Source organism: Notothenia coriiceps, unplaced genomic scaffold, assembly GCF_000735185.1.
Source record: "Notothenia coriiceps isolate Sejong01 unplaced genomic scaffold, NC01 NC01_scaffold00036396, whole genome shotgun sequence".
Taxonomy (NCBI): Eukaryota; Metazoa; Chordata; class Actinopteri; order Perciformes; family Nototheniidae; genus Notothenia; species Notothenia coriiceps.
In genome coordinates this window covers 321940-340843 of record NW_011369097.1, presented here as the reverse complement: position 1 = coordinate 340843, position 18904 = coordinate 321940, and the positions used below count along the sequence as shown (strand labels likewise).

General features: G+C 39.3%; 2 protein-coding genes and 1 long non-coding RNA gene across 3 annotated transcripts in view; 2 read left to right on the top strand and 1 right to left on the bottom strand.

The window, feature by feature from the left end:
* tmem200b (transmembrane protein 200B) overlaps positions 1-18904 on the bottom strand; it is a 461151-nt gene that overhangs the window by 187215 nt on the left and 255032 nt on the right. The window lies entirely within an intron of this gene.
* On the top strand, positions 4333-4826 carry LOC104963651 (uncharacterized). The gene is made up of 3 exons (XR_800339.1): positions 4333-4406; positions 4482-4604; positions 4700-4826. It is a non-coding gene; the product is annotated as an uncharacterized lncRNA (long non-coding RNA).
* On the top strand, positions 7581-18083 carry nat16 (N-acetyltransferase 16). Its single transcript, XM_010792272.1, has 4 exons — positions 7581-7709; positions 16391-16616; positions 17382-17606; positions 17742-18083. Exons 1-4 carry the CDS (start codon positions 7669-7671, stop codon positions 18081-18083), a joined length of 834 nt encoding a protein of 277 aa, XP_010790574.1. The 5' UTR covers positions 7581-7668.

The window sequence follows — 18904 nt, the reverse complement described above, 5'->3', positions numbered from 1 at the left end:
GACCACCGACGGAGAGGTAGAGAAGACAAAAGGAAGGATTGCAAGAATAACGATGGGAAGAAGGGAGTTGTTAAGGATTACCCTGCACGTACATACATCTAGTGACATCACATCAGAACGATATCCACGAACTGAACAACCCCACACCGTGAGAAAATGAAAAAAAAAAAGAAACAAGGCAGAAAGGACCAGACAACATGGACATGAGAGTTAACAAGGCTAGTTGGGATTGGAACCTGAGTTTGTCAGAGGTAGGAGTAGGTCAGTGACTACGTTCCACACTCCCCGGCCGGGCTAGGCGTTCTCTGCAACCTGTTACCCTCTAATAAACCTCGAGAGGTCATAGAGGGGAAAGGTTTGGATAAAGTTATATAAGATCTAAGTTTTTAGGATTTAAGTGAAAGAGTAAGAACTAAAATGTATAGGTGAAGAGGCACAACGTATCTACGTCAATGCACTCTTATTAGATTATTTCATTTTATCACTATAAGCTTTATCAAAAAGGTAGGTCTTCAGCGTACTAAAACTGGAAGCTGATTCCACAAATGTGGAGCTTGATAAGAAAAGGCTCTGGCTCCCATTGTACTTTTAGAGACTCTAGGAACAACCAACAACCCTGAATTCTTGGAACGCAATGCCCTAGAGTAGGACAGTAGGGTATAATGAGTTCTTTAAGGTAAGATGGCGCCTGCCCATTAAGGGCTTTGTAGGCGAGAAGAATAATTTTAAATTCTATCCTGTGTTCTATAGGGAGCCAGTGTAAGGCAGCCAGAACAGGAGTAATGTGTCCCTTTTCCTAACTCTGGTTAGTACACGAGCTGCAGCATTTTGAATCAGCTGAAGCGACTTGACTGACTTCTTGGTACACCCTGATCATAAAGAGTTACAATAATCCAGCCTTGAAGTAACAAATGCATGGACTAGTTTTTTTGCATCGTTCGGAGGCAAGATATGCCTGATTTTTGCAATGTTACGTAGATGTAAGTAGGCGGTCCTTGAAATTGATTTTATATGGGCATTAAAGGATAAATCCTGATCAAATATAACACCAAGATTCCTTACAGTCTCACTGGAGGCCAAATTAATGCCATCCATAGTTAGTATATCTTTAGATAATTTGTTCGTAGATTATTTGGGACGAGTACAATAACTTCAGTTTTGGCCGTGTTTAACATCAACAAGTTTAAAGTCATCCACGTTTTTAAGTCCTTGAGGCAGTCTTGAATTTTATTTAGATGATTAATTTCATCAGGCTTGATTGATAAGTATAGTTGAGTATCATCCGCATAACAATGAAAATTTACAGAATGATTCCTTTTGATATTGCCTCACGGAAGCATATATAATGTGAACAAAATAGGTCCAAGCACTGAGCCCTGTTGCACTCCATGGCTAACTTTGGTTTGCATGGAAGATTCATCGTTGACACGTACAAACTGAGAGCGTTCAGATAGATAGGACCTAAACCAGCCTAAAGCAGATCCCTGTATGCCAACTAAGTGCTCTAGTCTTTGCAATAGGATATCATGGTCGATAGTATCAAATGCAGCACTGAGATCGAGCAAGACAAGAATAGAGACAAGTCCTTTGTCTGAGGCTATTAGAATGTCATTTGTGACTGTAACCAGAACTGTCTCTGTGCTATGATGTGTTCTAAAGCCAGACTGAAAATCTTCAAAAAAATCATTGTTTTATAAGTAATCACACAACTGTTTTGCGACTGCTTTCTCAATAATTTTTGAGAGGAACGGAAGATTAGAAATAGGTCTATAGTTGGCTAAAACTTCTGGATCGAGGTTGTGCTTTTTAAGAAGCGGTTTTATCACCGCTACTTTGAATGATTGTGGAACATAGCCTGATAATAAAGACACATTCATAATATTTAATAAAGAAGTGCTAATTAATGGAAAAACTTCCTTCAACAGCTTAGTTCAGGGGTCTGCAACCTTTTTGACCAAAAGAGACATTTTGGTCCTTTTTCCCCAACATTTTTTTGTCTGGAGCCGCAAAACATATTTCATAGCTTGATAGCTAATAAAGTTGTATTTATTGTTATATCAGACAAAAACTACAGGGTTTTTTTGCATTTATTATGCTATGTATTACGTTATTACGTAAAACTGTTAACCTCTAATAAGAAACAAAGAACTCCTATAAGGAGAATAAAAAATAATACACAGGCCTACTTTAACATAAATTAAACACAGCAATTGGGGAGTCCTCTGCACATTTGAAGGAAACAAATATATAATTAAAATGTGCCCACTTTGAAATAAATAAAACATATAGCTGCACCCTAAAAAGAGTTAACGGTGGGGTAGGTAAGAATGGAGAAACCAGCTCGATTGCGCTAGAATTTGAAAAAACCTCCAACACACACGAACGCGCACATGACCAATGAGGGCACGAGATAAGTTTGTGGACAGATGGAAGGCTGACAGGCAGGTAGGCCATCCAGTTATTTTAGCCGGGCCGGTGTCGGCTCAGATGATTGGTCGTGCTCTTTACAGCGCTACAGCCCTACGGCTTCCACAGATTAATTTGTGTATGTCATTATTGTCAAAGCATTTCATATATTCATTGCTATCGGGATGTTAAGAGCATTCCATGGAATATAGCAAAAAGTGTTTTCTGAAATAAATTACACACCCCATTGAATTATGACTGAAGATCGTCAGCTGTCTTCCTCTCCCGTGTTGTTCCCGATACGTAAAGGCTGCAGCACCTTTGACAACTTCTCTCTACATATCAAACATACCGGTAAACCAGCATCGTTTGCTGTGAAAGCATATAACTCTGTCCACACAGAATTAAATCCTTTGTTCCTGCGGTACTTTTCTTTGATTTATCCATAGTTCGCTCATCGAGCCGGAGCGGGGGTCAGGTTATTCACCCGCAGGAAAAGGCGCTGGCGCGGGACAGTAGCCGGATGTGACGCATATTTTAGTTGACCTAATTAAAACCGTTTTGTTTTTTATTTATGTGTCACAGTATCACCTCAAAATACAAGATACGAAACATTTTCAACCATGCAACAAAATATAAATAGTCCAACAAATACTTTTATTTTATTTCCTTCTTATTTTTGTCTAAGCTCAAGGGAGCCAGAGCAGAGGGCTTAAAGGGCCGCGAATGCGGCTCGAGGGCCGTGGGTTGCCGACCCCTGGCTTAGTTGGAATCGGGTCTAAGATACACGTTGATTGTTTAGAAGAGAGAATCATTGAATTTAATTGTTCAAGGTTTATGGCTGAAAAGCCTTCTAATTTACTATCTAGTGTAATATTAGATTTCCGGGAGCTTTTGATAACACTATACTGGTCAAAGGCAAGAGGTCATTAATTTTGTTTCTAAGAGTAACAGTTTTATCGTTAAAAAAGCACATAAATTATTACTACTGAGTGCTATGGGAATAGTAGGCTCAATAGAGCTGTGGCTCTCTGTCAGCCTGGCTACAGTGCTGAGAAGAAATCTTGCATTATTCTTATTCTCATCTATTAATGAAGAGTAGTAAGCTGCTCTCGCTTTACACAGTGCTTTCTTATATTCATTGAGAGTAATATGCCAAATTAAACGAGATTCTTCAAGTCTAGTGGAACGCCATATCCTTTCAAGTTGTCTCGACTTTTGCTTTATTTTGCGGGTTTCGGCATTATGCCATGNGTGTGCCTTGGCAGTCTCAGGGCTAAAACCTCTGGATCGAGGTTGTGCTTTTTAAGAAGCGGTTTTATCACTGCTTCTTTGAATGATTGTGGAACATAGCATGATAAGATACACGTTGATGGTTTAGAAGAGAGAATCATTGCATTTAATTGTTCAAGGTTTATGGCTGAAAAGCATTCTAGTTGACTATCTAGTGTAATATTAGAACTTACGTTTCCGGGAGCTGTTGATAACACTATACTGGTCAAAGGCAAGAGGTCATTAATTTTGTTTCTAAGAGTAACAATTTTATCGTTAAAAAAGCACATAAAATCAGTACTACTGAGTACTATGGGAATAGAAGGCTCAATCGAGCTGTGGCTCTCTGTCAGCCTGAAAATAAATATTGCATTATTCTTATTCTCATTCTTATTCTCATTCTGCGCTTTACGCAGTGCTTTCTTATATTCATAAGAAAGCACTGCGTTCTCATCACAACAACAGGATAATCTACTGAAGACATGGTGTGTTCCTTTGAGTTTTGTATTTTGAGGTTTTCAAGAGACCTGTTATTTTTCTGTGTAGAATTGGGGGAAGTGAAAGGATCAGCCAAGGGCCAGATTTATGACATCAAACTTTAAATAAAATGGAAAAACTGGTAATACATTGCATATAATTCAACTTTTCTACTCAGGAAATGCTAAAAGTGTTCATGTCAAACGATCATCAGTGAATTACAGCTTACAAGAAAGCTGCCGCAGCAACTGGTAAGCTACCCCGTTGTAAATTATGCATTGTGCCTCAGATGACGCATTATTCATGACTAATGCTACGTTGTACAGGTGGAGGTCTTAAACCATTAAGCACATATGCTGAGGTGGTTGAGCTCGGACAAAGTAATGCCTCTAAAAGCGGGTAAATGCTTCCTCTGGTGCTGGTTGACGGACTCTAGAGTTCTTGCCAAGGTAAGGGCAACATGGATTAATTGTGTTTTCCCCCCATTTCGAAGTTATTTACGCACAAATGTCAAAATTCATATCTTTCCTATCTTTATTCCTAGGACAAACATCCCTTCCCCATTCCTTGGCCCGTGGCAGGTGTGTTACCAGGGAAAGACAGATGAACGGAGCCATGGACGCAGAGGCCATAGCATTAGAAGAACTGTGAATAAGCAATACAACTTTGTACTTAAAATAGCAATTATAGGCTCTTAAAATTAAAGCATGTAAACACTAAAACAATTTTGACTCTTCTTTCTACTATTTTATAATATCTGTTGTTACATTTCGCCATGGGGAACGTAGAACATGTCCTACCACCTGCCACAAAGTAATTTGTTTTTATAAATTCATTGGGCCACAGCTCATAACTGGGCTCTCAGCTGTGGTCCTGCAAATGGCTTAATTAAGAAGCCAATGCAATTGGCGATATCATTTGTTACCTAGGCTTTCAGTTCCTCTTAGACAACTGCATTAAGGCTTGGTTGCCCCAGCTTAAAAAAAACTCCAAAAACTGCAGGCAAATAAATAAATTCCATTAGAATTGGAACACTTTGTGGATTTACTATTGGGGATGAAGAGAGGGAAAAGATCACCTTAAGTTCAACTGGTGACTATTGACCTATAGCAAACAATTAACAATATGAATGAACTAAAAACACTTTGCAGAGAAATTAGAAGATCTGCCACATTTGATGTGTTGGTGCTGTGATTTGTCTTAACTGAAACTTTCTCGTCCTCGCTTGAAGTTGTGATTTGCACGTTTGTCTTCCATAACTCCAACCCATCATCGAGAAAGCCCAATATTATCTTGAAGTCTTTCATAACTGAAATGATATACACTGACATACTTCTGGGCATGCCAGCTGCCATGGCAAGATTCAACCCACTGACACATTTTGGACATTATCATCTTTCCATTGGCCACTTCCGTGACGGCCTTTAGCTGTATAATTGGTTGTCTTCCACTATGACCCTCGCATGTTGGATGAGTTCATTTTTGTAGTCTGATCCAAACAGACAACGACTAACTAACTTAATTAGAGCTCTCATAAAAGTTTCTATATTTGTATTTATTTTGTTTTGTTTGAATGTGTGTGTGCGCTTGTGAGTGTGTGTGTGTGTGTGTGTGTGTGTGTGTGTGTGTGTGTGTGTGTGTGTGTGTGTGTGTGTGTGTGTGTGTGTGTGTGTGTGTGTGTGTGTGTGTGTGTGAGGGGGGCAGGGTTGGGGATGGGAAATGCTGGGGGGTTGGCAGGGTTGAAGGGTAGTGTGTAACAGCCTGAGATAATTATTTTATGGTACCAGAATAAAAAAATAATTCAAATCCTGGACTAAGTGACTTTAAAGATATCCATATATCAGTGCCAAACAATATATAATAAAGAACTCCTATCCTTAAAGTAAGGGTAGGAATAAAGGTAAATATTATTACCAAAACATGTAATTTGAACAGTTTAATATATTCAATATTGTATCATGTCATGTTAAACATAGATAATAATAGCTCTCTCCATACAATGACCTAAATCAAACAGCTGCTGCTCAATGAGACCCAGTATTGGTTGGCTCACTTAACATGGAAGGTATTGATTTTTAGATAATACAGTAAGGTCATTTTCATTGGATTTTAAATAAGGTTTATATTTACTGCATATTTTTCCATCAACAATATCTTTCTTAAAATGTTTGGAAGTAACCTTATTGGGGAAAGTTGTCAAGAATAAAATGTAATATCCCCCAATATGTATGCAATATGTATGTCAATGGTGAATCAGTCATTAGATGCAGGCACCTTTAGAATTTTAAAAATTCATATAATTAACTCAAACCATCAGATGCAGGCACCTTTAGAATTAAAAAAATTCATATAATTAACTCAAACCATGGAGTTGTAATGCTATTTGTTTTAATATAATAATATTTAAGCTTCCCTTTTGTAGAAATCCACTAACAATGGGGGTCACCCCTACAGAGGAGGGAGAGATTTTTTTCCATACCAATCCTTCTAAAAGTTGCCATTAACCATGACCTCTGTCTTTATAGTGTTTCGCTGTAGAGCCGTTCATATCGCAGATATAATGGATGGCCCACAAGATTTCTATGTGCATCATTGTACAAGGTCATTTGAGAGGCCTTTTTTGATTTACATATTTTATTTTTTCAGTTAAGTGGAAATGTTACAGCATGTGAGGTATATTGTAGGTCAGTAAGCTATATCTAGTTAGCTTCCAGTCAACCCTATGGCTTTATGGTTGCTTTTGTATTTTGATAGCTATTTAAAAAAGAAGATATTTCTCATATAAAAATATTGAAATGGTTAATCCATCACATCAAACTTTACCTACTTGCATTTCGGATGTCTGGTCTTCTTTTGTAGTGACTGTGTCAAGCTTTATATAGTATCAAGCTTTATATTTAAAAAATCCAAATAAGAGTCACACAGATGAGAGGATATTTACATAAATATAGTCCAAAACCACATAAGTTTGATGTTTTACAACAGTTGCTGCAAACAGTAGTTAGGGTTAGGGTTAAGTTATCTGTTCATGGATATTACATTTTGCTTATTGTTGAGTAATTAAGCTAAGTGTATAATAAAAGCATATTATATTATAAAAGATCAAATGTCAAGAAATGGTGATGGTTGTGATATTATGTAATCAAAGCAAATGCATTAAACAAACTGTACTAAAACAGGTTGAATTGCTTTGCATATGTATTTTAATGATAACTAATACCCAAACAGAAACAATCAGTGTAGCTGACTGTGTGAAATATTGCACGGCTGTCTTATTTGTATGGCAACAAGCACAGAGTTATGATTGACTGATTCCGCAACTAATCATTTTCTGGTGCCTGTGTGTCAATGGTTTGTTTCATGTATAGGCGGGGCAACGTTGGAAAAATGACATGGAGCCTGCTATCGCACAACAGAGTGGTTTTCTTATGTGTTTGCATCCGCATGGAGCCTACTGGCATGAAGCACTGGAGCCAAGGATCAACCCTGGAGACATGAGTGATTTTGGTGTCCATGTTCTCATCACACCAACAGGATAATCTACTGAAGACATGGTGTGTTCCTTTGAGTTTTGTATTTTGAGGTGTTCAAGAGACCTGTTCTTTTTCTGTGTAGAATTGGGGGAAGTCAAAGAGGAGAGCTGGCTGCGTACTCCAAATAAATCAAATCTGGTGTATTTACAGAGACAAAATGGCAAGTTCATCAAGAATTTGTGGCTGGTTTTATTTTGATCGCCAGTTGGTTGTTGCTGTAACTCTTAGTTTTCTGAGTTTTGCTCTTAAACCATCAGATTGTTTGAACTCTTTGGAGTTACGTTATATAACTTCTTTGATGCTACTTTTGGGACTTGGGATTATCAGGCATTGCTGAAACTCAATCATCCATCTATTGCTATATTCTCTCCTCTTCTTTGCTGTCATTGTTGGTACAACTTGGTGCCAAGTGCACTGGTATGCCGGTCAATTCACCAACAAAGTAATGTGACGGAATGCGCTTATTTGTGTGCATCCCTTTGGTTTAAGGACCAATTGTGTCCATTGTGTCCTTCCCAAACCCAATTCCAAAGCTCCCCCATCTGGCACAGGCATCATTAAATGACTGGACCCCAATCTGCAGCAAATAAAACTGGCTATCGCCTGCAGTGACATATTTGATTGCAGTTCAACAGTCTCTTGCAAATGTGCCAAATTCCATTTAGTTTGGAGTACACTGCCAGCCAAAGAGAGGGAGAGAGGAAGCGAAAGCATGAGAGAGTGAATAGGACAAGAGTAAATCAATGATTGTGTGAGAGAGAAACACAAAAACAAAACAGCATCGCTCTCATTGGCAGGACCAGAGTACCCAGCTAAGCCTGACACCCCATCTCAAATCATCAAAGCATAATGGAAAAATACCAGAGTCCAGAGTGTGTATGTGTGGGTCTGCTGTGACCAGACAGTGTTTTCTCTACAAATGCCCTTACAGCTCACATGGCCCATTGATAGATCATTGGAATATTACTAGCATTTCTGTTTTAGCCTCTCCTAACCAGAAACACCCCTAAGGGACCAACCACATCCACTCAATGGAATCAGAAAGACAGTGCTCAAATACAAAATAAGGGTAATAATATTAGCAACAAATAACCAATCTCAGCAAATTAACAAAGAACATATAATTATGTTTTCATCCATTTGTTAGAGGAAGGGGAATGTTGGGTGGGGTTTTAGACATTATTGCAAAACACCTAAAGAATGAGCTTTTGTAGAGCACTATGTACTCTTCAGTTTCTCTTGTTAAACTGTGATAGTTACACTCTGTCTGCACCAGTCAGGCAAATATTAAGTTGTCCTGCTCAAGAAGATCGTCCATTTAATCTTTGTTGCTATCTACTATTACCAACTAATGGCTATTCTCTGGAAGGTGTAGATTACTGTATTGAATACAGAATGTAAATATTGTTGGTGATGGTGCTCCTGTTGCATTTAGCGTCAACAACTAGAATTGTTATCATTTTTGTTTTAGATAAGATAAGACTTATGATAAGATTTATCCCGAAGGACATTATTGTGCCAGAGTAACACAAATACAATAAACACAGCAGCACAACAGCAAAACTGTACACTAAAAGTGCAGTAAAAAGAGCAATTAAACATGAAACATAGAAACATAGATGGTCACACAATCAATGCAATTATTTGCAGTATTTAGTTGTGCAAAAAAATGAAAACGTAGTGGCAGTTACGTAATTGCACGTTATCATAGCATATTATTAATAATACTAATATTGCACATAGTTATATAGCATCGAGTGTATTGTAATGATGGTAATTATTCTGCCCTTACAGCGCGTATCCATATGCGCTAGCTAGACAGTTAGCTAACATTTAAAAGTCCTCCAATAAAGATGCAAGCTTTTCTTTCTTCACTTTACTGTTCTTCTTTTACTTTGTAAAACTGTAACAATACAGAAATAAAACACGTATAAGTATGCAGGCTTTACATAACATATAAGTAGCACTGTACAAACGACACACATACTACAATTAGGAATTAGCTATCATTAGCGTCACTATTAGCTAGAAATAGCACAGATCACCATTAGCTAAATTAGCACAGATTAAACTAGCTTCAGACCAAAAGTTACAAACTTCAAACATTCTGCACATAACACATCCAAATTGCACATGAATAACTCACAGACAAATAGTCTCCAAGGCTCAAGTATCACAGACACGAACACAGTTTACATGACGTCTCTGCTCCATGTGTTGATCTCCGTGCTCCGTTTACAAAGATCCTCGCAAAGCAGAGAGCGCTCACTCTGACACGCCCCCAGCAAACCAACAAAACCAAGGAGCGCTCACTGTGAGCCAAAAAACATGTCCCAACTCTATAAACATAGAAATAGGCAGCACAGTAATTATATTTATATTGCACATAGTGTTGGTGTGGAAGTTCTCAGTTCCCTTTACTTAAGGGTGAAGAGTTAAAGAGTTTGATGGCCACTGGGAGGAAAGACCTCCTGTGGCGCTGTGTGGCGGTCTTCGGTGATCTCAGTCCAGGGACGTGCACAGACATTTGGAGGGGCTATTGCTCCAAACTGAAAAAGGGCCTCCCCTCCCGAAAAAAAACATAAGACCTTTTAATGTAAAAGGTTAATGAAATAAAAACACAACACTTTCATTGCAAGTGACACTCAGTTGACTTTTATGTCCAACTGCTAAATTTGTTATTCAGTTTGTGTTCAGTTCAGCCTCTCAAATGTGCTCTGAACTGGAGGCTTGGGGTTAGCCCCCAACAGAAAATATGAACTTCACTCAGCACAGATACAGGCTTTGCATTTATCACTGATTTGTTTTATTAGTGTACTCCAATGTATGTAGTTGCTTGACATAATCACAGTGCTTCACCTGCAGATGCCCTGCAGGCACCTTTTATCCAGCTCTGCAAAGTTGCAGTCCTTTTAGCTGCCTCTATCAGAAGCTGATGGCTTAGTCATACGAGGAAACAGGATTGTGGTTCCGGGGTCACTGAGAGCAGACATTTTGCAGAAAATACATGAGGGACACCAGGGGCTCTCAAAATGCAGAGAAAGGGCGAATGCATCAGTTTGGTGGCCGGGAGGGACGTGCACAGACATTTGGAGGGGTTATTGCTCTAATCTGAAAAAGGGCCTCCCCTCCCGAAAAAAAACATAAGACCTTTTGAAAATTCTAACTTGTTTTTTAATGTAAAAGGTTAATGAAATAAAAACACAACACTTTCATTGCAAGTGACACTCAGTTGACTTTTATGTCCAACTGCTAAATTCGTTATTCAGTCTGTGTTCAGTTCAGCCTCTCAAATGTGCTCTGAACTGGAGGCTTGGGGTTAGCCCCCAACAGAAAATATGAACTTCACTCAGCACAGATACAGGCTTTGCATTTATCACTGATTTTTTTTATTAGTGTACTCCAATGTATGTAGTTGCTTGACATAATCACAGTGCTTCACCTGAAGCTGCCCTGCTGGCACCTTTTATCCAGCTTTGCAAAGTTGCAGTCCTTTTAGCTGCCTCCTTCAGATATCTCTCTCTCTCCTTCAGTCTCCTCTGTCTTGAAGGCATTCTTAAGCACAAAAATGTAACATTAGGCTATGCATAAAATAACCAAACGATTATTACATTAACTAATTTGAACAGTAATTCACATCATCATCTCATAACAAAAATAAGCTAAGGCAACTACTTGCATTCAGTGACTTGATTTTTTAAATGAAAACCAGGGATATCTTTTGTTTTGTGGTCCATATCTCATTAAAAATATATAATGTTAGTAACTATTAAAGAAAGAATGGGGACAATTCTGTTTTAATGTAGTTTGAACAGACCATTGTAACTGCTGTGCAGACATACTGATAAAATAGGGCTTCTAACTAATTACCTTAAATAAACTCACTTAATTCTCACTTAATTTCATTAATGAAACCAGTTCAATACGCATTATTCTTATTCTTATCATTCTTTATGAGCGCAGTAACGGTAAGGTATCTAATTACTTATTTATCTAGTATTCCATCATTTAATAACAGAGATGGTCAAACTGAGAGACATGGCAGAAATCCTACAATGAAGACAGTGAAGTGTTCTCTGTGAGAGGGCGATCAAGAAAAGACAGTGAGCGGTGAGGGAGTTTACAGATGAAAATACACAGAAAGACAGAAGCACAATAACAAATATATTTAGGTGTTTTTCTGTAAATAACCGACAGTGTCCCCTGGTTTGTCCCCTAGTCTAACTGCCATGAGAAAACTCTAAATCAATTTTCCAAAATCCGACACTAGAGGTGGTCTTAAAAGCATATTTTAAAATGAGGAAAAGATTGACCCGGGGATTGGCCACCAAAGCCAGGCGGGCATTTGGTATGATCACCATAGCCATATGAGGCCGGACTCTGAGGGCTTTCCTTTGCTTCCAGCCGTCAGATTGTAAACAAAGTCACGTTACTGGGGGCAGATGACAGCGCGGACGGTGTGTTTCCCGCAGCGAGAAGCTGCAATACTAATTGTGGGCTTATGTTTATTCGGCCACAACAGAAAATAAAAAAAAACCTCTCACTTTCTCCAGAGGGGCAGGTCAGACAAAAATGGCAAACGGGCCGTTGCCCGGGCAACATTAGCCCGTACCTGTGCACGTCCCTGTCTCAGTCTGTGGCTGAAAGTGCTCCGGTAGGAAACCAGTGTGGTATGCAGGGGGTGAGACCCGTTGTCCAGAATGTTGAGAAGTTTCCTCAACATTCTCCTCTCCGACACCACTGCCAACGACTCCTGATCCACTCCCAAGACAGAGCCTGCTCTCCCGATGAGCATGTTGAGTCTGTTGGCATCAGCTGTCTTCACCCCACTGCCCCAACACACTACAGCAAAGAAGATGACACTGGAGACCACCAAGTCATAAAACATCTGCAACATAATGCTGCAGATGTTAAGGGACCTGAGTCTCCTAAGGAAATACAGGCGACTCTGGCCTTTCTTATATAGGGCGTCAGTTTTTTTTATTCCAGTCCAGTTTATTGTCTATGTGGACACCCAGGAATTTGTAACTGTCCACATCCATGCCCACGATGGTAATTGGGCTTGGGGCGGTACTCTGCTTCCTGAAGTCAACCACACTAGCTCCTTAGGTTTAGTGACGTTGAGCTGCAGCTTTTACCACAACTTTTACCTCCTTTTTGAAAATACATGAGACACGTCTACAGTCTTTACCACCTCGTAGACTGTACGTGTCTCATGTATTTTCAAAAAGGAGGTAAAAGTTGTGTTTCAAAATGTTAAGGATTCCATCTTGTAATAAATTAAATCTTCAAAAACCTTTCATCATTTTGTCACTTCTTTGGACAAATTGGTATCAATGTAACGAAGCAGGTAACGAAGGCTTGAAACATAAATAGTATTCTCTATAACCCTTCGACCCTTCAGTGAGGGCGTTTTCAGACCTGTACTTTGTTGGCATTATTCTGATTCAGTAACATTTGCACTTCAAAAGTTGTGAACAAATACCATGTGCAAGCAAGGTACCTGACATGGGTCGGAAATATTTCAGGGAAGATTTGTCTTAAAACGCTACCTCTTTTTTCTTTTGCATCAAGTAAACTTTGATTAACTTTAGAAACGTAGGGATGTTTGTCTTAGCTGTTTTTTATTTAAAGAAGTGCGTGTTTTTTTGCAAAATGTTCCTGAGTTGAAACAAGCCAAGACCGCCCTTTCCAGGTGATCTCGCCAGCTTATGTTGCCCGGCATCCAATTGCGGTTGCTTTGTTTGATTATGCCCGATTAGTGCCTCCTCTTGCTCTTTCGTTTTGGTGACTAGGAAATATCCTTGAGTCTCCTCTATCGTCATATTTTCTTTGCTGTAGTATAGCCCTTACCAGTTGCAATCTGGAACAGTTTGTCCTTGGAAGGCACCATAATGATTTATTCATAGGTGGTCCACAGGACACTGGCCTTGGTAGTCACTTAACCCCGGCCGTTTTATTTTCTGAGGTTGCACAGTGTCAGGGTGCTGGACTTGTTGACAGATAGAATCCTTACTCCCTTTTATGCAAGAACAATCCAGGACTTTATGTGTTCAGGTGTTCAACTTAACTACCCGGATGGATATGTAATGACTTTTGTGTCTTGCTTGTATACATTTTTTAGTGGTGCACTTCAATACAGTCATACTCTTTCTGTATGTCTTCTTTGCTCTAGGCCCCCTTTGTGATTGTGAAATCCTTAAGAATAAAGCTGCCCTGTGTGTTGGTTCAAGCCATTCAGTCCCAGTAATCCTCTCTCTTTTTGCAACCATGTGTTCACAAATGGGCAGATGAGGTCTATGCAGAAGAGGAGGTTGATAGTGGTACCATTCTTCCTGAACCTGTTATCATAGTAACCGATGGAAATAAACCTACCGGGAAGGGGAGGAGCCAAAGTAGAAAAACAGAGGCACTGCCTCAGTACATGCTACCATTGATGGTCCAAATGTGAAAACACAAGTTGTTTTGAGGGTTTATATAACGATAGATAGATACAAAGGCTTGATTGTCAATGTGTTTCCACAGTGTGTGCCTGGTGTCCTGTATCTGTTTCTGGTTAGGAGTAGCGTTGCATTTATTTGAAAGCTTTGTTGTTTTCCATTGAGCCAATACTTGGACTGTTTGGCTCAGTCTTTTTTCTTTTCGGTATTCCTTTCTGTTTTGACATGGTTTTGACACAAACTGTATGTCTATGCTCTTGAGAGGCAGGTTGGTGATCTGAAGTTGGATTGTTGGATGGTTGTCTTTGTTTGCTATTGTCTTTTTTGTCTCAGAAGCCGCAGTTATGGACAATAAATGGTTTGGCTTCAGTAACTAGGACCTGAATGAGGTAGTTTAGCAAACTGTTTGTTGGATTACAATTTGCAATCTTGTTGTTGGTATTCTTCCAATCTCTGTACAGCTATCAAAGCTAGGGCTAGGTACCATTTATAATTGTTTGTCATCAGTGCAAATGCAAACACTCAATGTTGCTGCCAATATTGAAACATTAACGTTTATGAGCATGGGTTGCACTGTTCAAGTTTGTGTCAAAGACCTGTAGTTGAACTTTGGTAACAGTAACTGCAGATTGGTCTTGAGTGCAGTACAATTTGTTGTGTTCACAGAAAACCATTGCAGTGTTATCCAGCTGGTTGGTTATGGAACCTTTACTTCGGGGGTGAAAACTGGAGAGACGTATTGTGAATCTTCCATGCTTTATTCCCTCCCAGTGAAATACATACATTGCAGGTTAAGAAGGAGTTATCTTACTACATATTGCCTACTATGAAAGGTGGAATCACCATCCAAAACTGCTAACGGCACTAAAATGTGTTTTATTCAAAACATCCAATCAATGGGGGAAGCTTTCAGAATTTGACAGCTTTTGGAATTTATGTCCAATAAACTGTGTTACTTTGTAACCCTACCTACAGTATATGCTTTTTTATGTTTTCGTCCTTAATTGCATCTTATCATATTTTATCACTCTTTTATATGGCTTCTTATGTTGCATGTCTTTCTTTTGCACAAGCTTGTTTTATTTGATATGATCACACTGCACTACATCATGTGTTAATACCTTGTATATCGACCTAATTAAATGCAAAAAACTTCGTAAGAGCAAGCATCTTGTTTTTGTTTTCCTCGGTGCACTTAAATATTATTCAATATTTATTTATTTTGGTTAGCGCCCACAACACTTTGATCTTGACTTTGTCTTGATGTGTCTTATCTGGGTTGAAATAAAAGCATTGTGGGCTTCAAGGTTGTGTGATGAAACAAATGTCTTCAAAGCTTTCTCTATTTTATCTTGTATTTTTAATTCTGTAAATTCTTTAGCCAAGTTCTGGACAAATACCAGTGATTACAATGTGGAGAGGGTATTAGTGTAGGGATTAGAGAGCTGAGGGGTATGGATTTACCAGACTAAGCGGAAAAGACATAGGGATCAAGATAGGTGACAATCTTACACTTCCTGTGTCTGTTGTGATTTATCTGTTTCTGCCTCTCCAGTTGGTTTCATCTGTAATTTATTTCCCTATTTCTTGCATTTCTCTATCCTTCTGATCCATCCATTCATGTTTTCCTGTATAAATCTTTATTCTGCTTTCTACTCATCTGTTGCTCAATCTCATTCAGTTACTGGCCATTATCATTCCTGGCAGTCATTTGTGTTTGGTTCACTCTTTTGGCAATTGAATGAAAATGAAAGGTTTTCACTGGCATTGCTTTGCTTTTAGTTGTCAATTCCTACACCAATCTCATCAATTTAATTCCTATATTTATTTTTCCACTGTATTGGATTCCTATATTATGTAATAAGTGAAAATTTAAATGTGTATAGATGTTGTCTGTCTGTATTTTACCACTGCTATTACTCTGCGTTCACAGACTGCTTACAGTATGTTTCATTTACACTGTGCAAGGCATAACATGTAAAGCATTTGTGCCGGGAGTTACTAATGTGATTATTCTTTCCATTAAATCTATCTAAAGTGGCAGAAACATTACTGAATGTGTTATAATTGAGCAAGAGTCTCATTTGGTGTGGATTTGACACAAACACCTGTTATCCAAGCAGACACATTTTGAAGAAGCTTGTTTAGCCCCATCCAGAATGTTCCACCAGGGTTAGGACAGCTCTTGGGCTCTTCCAAATCCTTGTTTAAGAAAATAACTACAATCCATAATAACCTCTCCCCCACTTTGTATCTCATCAGTTATTTCAAGATGAAGATTGACACCAGCCTGACCATGCTCCAGCTCCCAGAGGCCCTGTCCCAGGCAGGCCTTCAGTTTTCTGTGGCCACTGAGGAGGACTTTGATGAGATCATGGGCATGAGCCAGGGTATCTATGGAGGCCTCGACTACCTGCCCACAAGATACACCGACTGGCTGCAGGAGACCAACCGCACCGTCATATTGGCCCGCAAACAGGGAAAAGTGGTAAGTTCAATAAAGATATTTGATTATAAGTAATATAACAACTTATGGATGTAGAAAAAGCTGAAATGAAGCTTGAATTACAGAAGTTGGAAAATAGTTTTCTTACCCAAGACATTTCTCTGTGCAAAAGTAAGAGTTTCATGACTTAAAATTAAAAAGTCAAAAATTACATTTGTCATAATTAAGGCCATTCCTCGTTGGTTTCATTTGTCAGCAACTGCGTTTAATAAGCAGAAACCTACTGGGAACTTTCCGTTCTCCAACTATCTAAGAACACACAGTATTCAAATGAAACAATTGCGAATTACTGGGAGTCACCTTTGTCCTAATTTGGAGACTAACTGCCATGCTAACATGTCCCAGACCAGTCTCTCTAAAGTAGAGCCCACCAATATGATTAACCCCTCTAACTTCTAGCAAGACAGCAATTGAGACAAACCTTGTAGTAAAGGGGGGTTACTCGGGATAGGAACTATTATATAATTACTGAATTTTAAATCGTAACCTGTACACGCCAAGCACGGATGTTGACATGTTGTTTGGCTAGAAACTACACGTTGAGCTCTTTGGTGGCACTTTCAATTGATAGTAGTTACTTTATGCTACACTGCCTACTACACCAGTTTTGAGTATTTTGGGAGACCTCTTTCTGTGTTTACGTCTTATCCGACTCAATGACATTGAACGTGTTTTAGATAACTTTCACTGGCAGGAGGCAAAGTATCCAAAGGGTTCTTCCCAACATGTTCTTCTTCTACTCAACAGATTGCTCTGGAGTCAGTGGTTGTGATTGACGATGGGGAGACGATGCTGGTGGAAGGTCTACGTGTCGCCCCTCAGGAAAGGGGTAAGGGTGTGGCTGGGGTTCTGCTGCGCTTTTGCTCTGATCTGGTCAAATCCAAGTTCCCTGATGTCAAAGTAACCCGCTTGACCCGTGACGATCAGCTCGGACCCAAGGATTTCCAGAAATATCGCCTCATAACCAAGCAGGTACAAGCAACAAGCCTTTCTATGTATCGGCCTGTGCTTTATAAGCCTCAATTTAAGTCAGTTGGTTTTACTATTGATGTAAATATATACGATATAGTCCATGGTCAGCTCCTGCATTGGCTTTCTTCTCTATAGGGTATTCTCCTGGTGCGCTTCAGGGCTGAAGAACTCAAGCTGCGTCTGTCTGATCTTGGTCTTGGAGATATTCAATCTTCTTTGTCCACCTCCTTCAAACCTCCTCCAGTGCGTCTCGACAATACAGCCATCCGCCGGCTGTATCTGACCTCTGATCGGATGCATGGGGTCCTTCCTAACGCCACCATCATTCAAGATTGGCAGCCATTCAAGCTTCTACCCAGTAACATGGCTATTGTACTGAAGAAGGACATTGACTGGATGGTCGATGATGTGGCCAACCCTACTGTGGCCAGCCTCTGTACATTCCCTTTCAGGGTGCCCATTGGAGATGACTGGTAACTCTTCTTTCTTTCTTATTATAATCATTGAAATTCATGAACAACTACTGTGCAGAAAAATATGCAATAATGTTGTCTTATTGTTGCCAAAGTTGCTAATTTGTTATATACATAGTTGTTTTAACCCTCCTGTGGTGTTCGAATCAAATTGGACCGATTACTTCTTTCATCAATCATAAATATTGTGTTTGATATTTGATTCCAACCAGGCCTTATGATATCCTCCACAGTCGGCATTTGAACATATAACGTTGCTGATCACCACTTTCTTTGAATTTTGGGTGGTTTAGTCAACTTTGTAACAATGATGGTGTTCCCAGTCAAAAATGACCACCATAGGAAATGAATGGGTAACTCTAGAGCAGGGGTGTCAAACTCAATTTCATCACGGGCCACATTCGCATTATGGTTGCACTCAAAGGGCCGGTTGTAACTTTAAGACTATATAAAAATACATATATATATATATATAGAAAATAATGTATTATATTACATCATTGCCTCTGCATTGGATTATTATCGGGTAGGGTAATAACTTCATAATTAACTCGGTTTTGAAAAAAAAGTCACTTCTGAGAAAAGGACAAATTCTGAGAAAAAAGGCATATTTAGAAGAAAAAAGGCAAATTTGAGATGCATTGTGCACCATGTATGGGCAACGTGCTTCTGTAAATCGCCATGTAACCGTATAACAAACATTTTATATTCTTTGCAAGCTCTTGTGGGGCCACATAAAATGAAGTCGCGGGCCGGATTTGGCCCCCGGGCCTTGAGTTTTACACCCCCGGGTTCCCAACCTTTTTCCCCGAGAGCCCCCCCAAA

Excerpts from the sequence above, each read along its gene's own strand:
- nat16 (XM_010792272.1), top strand. The coding sequence starts at position 7,669 with ATGTTCTCATCACACCAACAGGATAATCTACTGAAGACATG. Across the intron at positions 7,710-16,390 it reads GATAATCTACTGAAGACATG|TTATTTCAAGATGAAGATTG; the intron begins GTGTGTTCCTTT and ends GTATCTCATCAG. Across the intron at positions 16,617-17,381 it reads CCCGCAAACAGGGAAAAGTG|ATTGCTCTGGAGTCAGTGGT; the intron begins GTAAGTTCAATA and ends TCTACTCAACAG.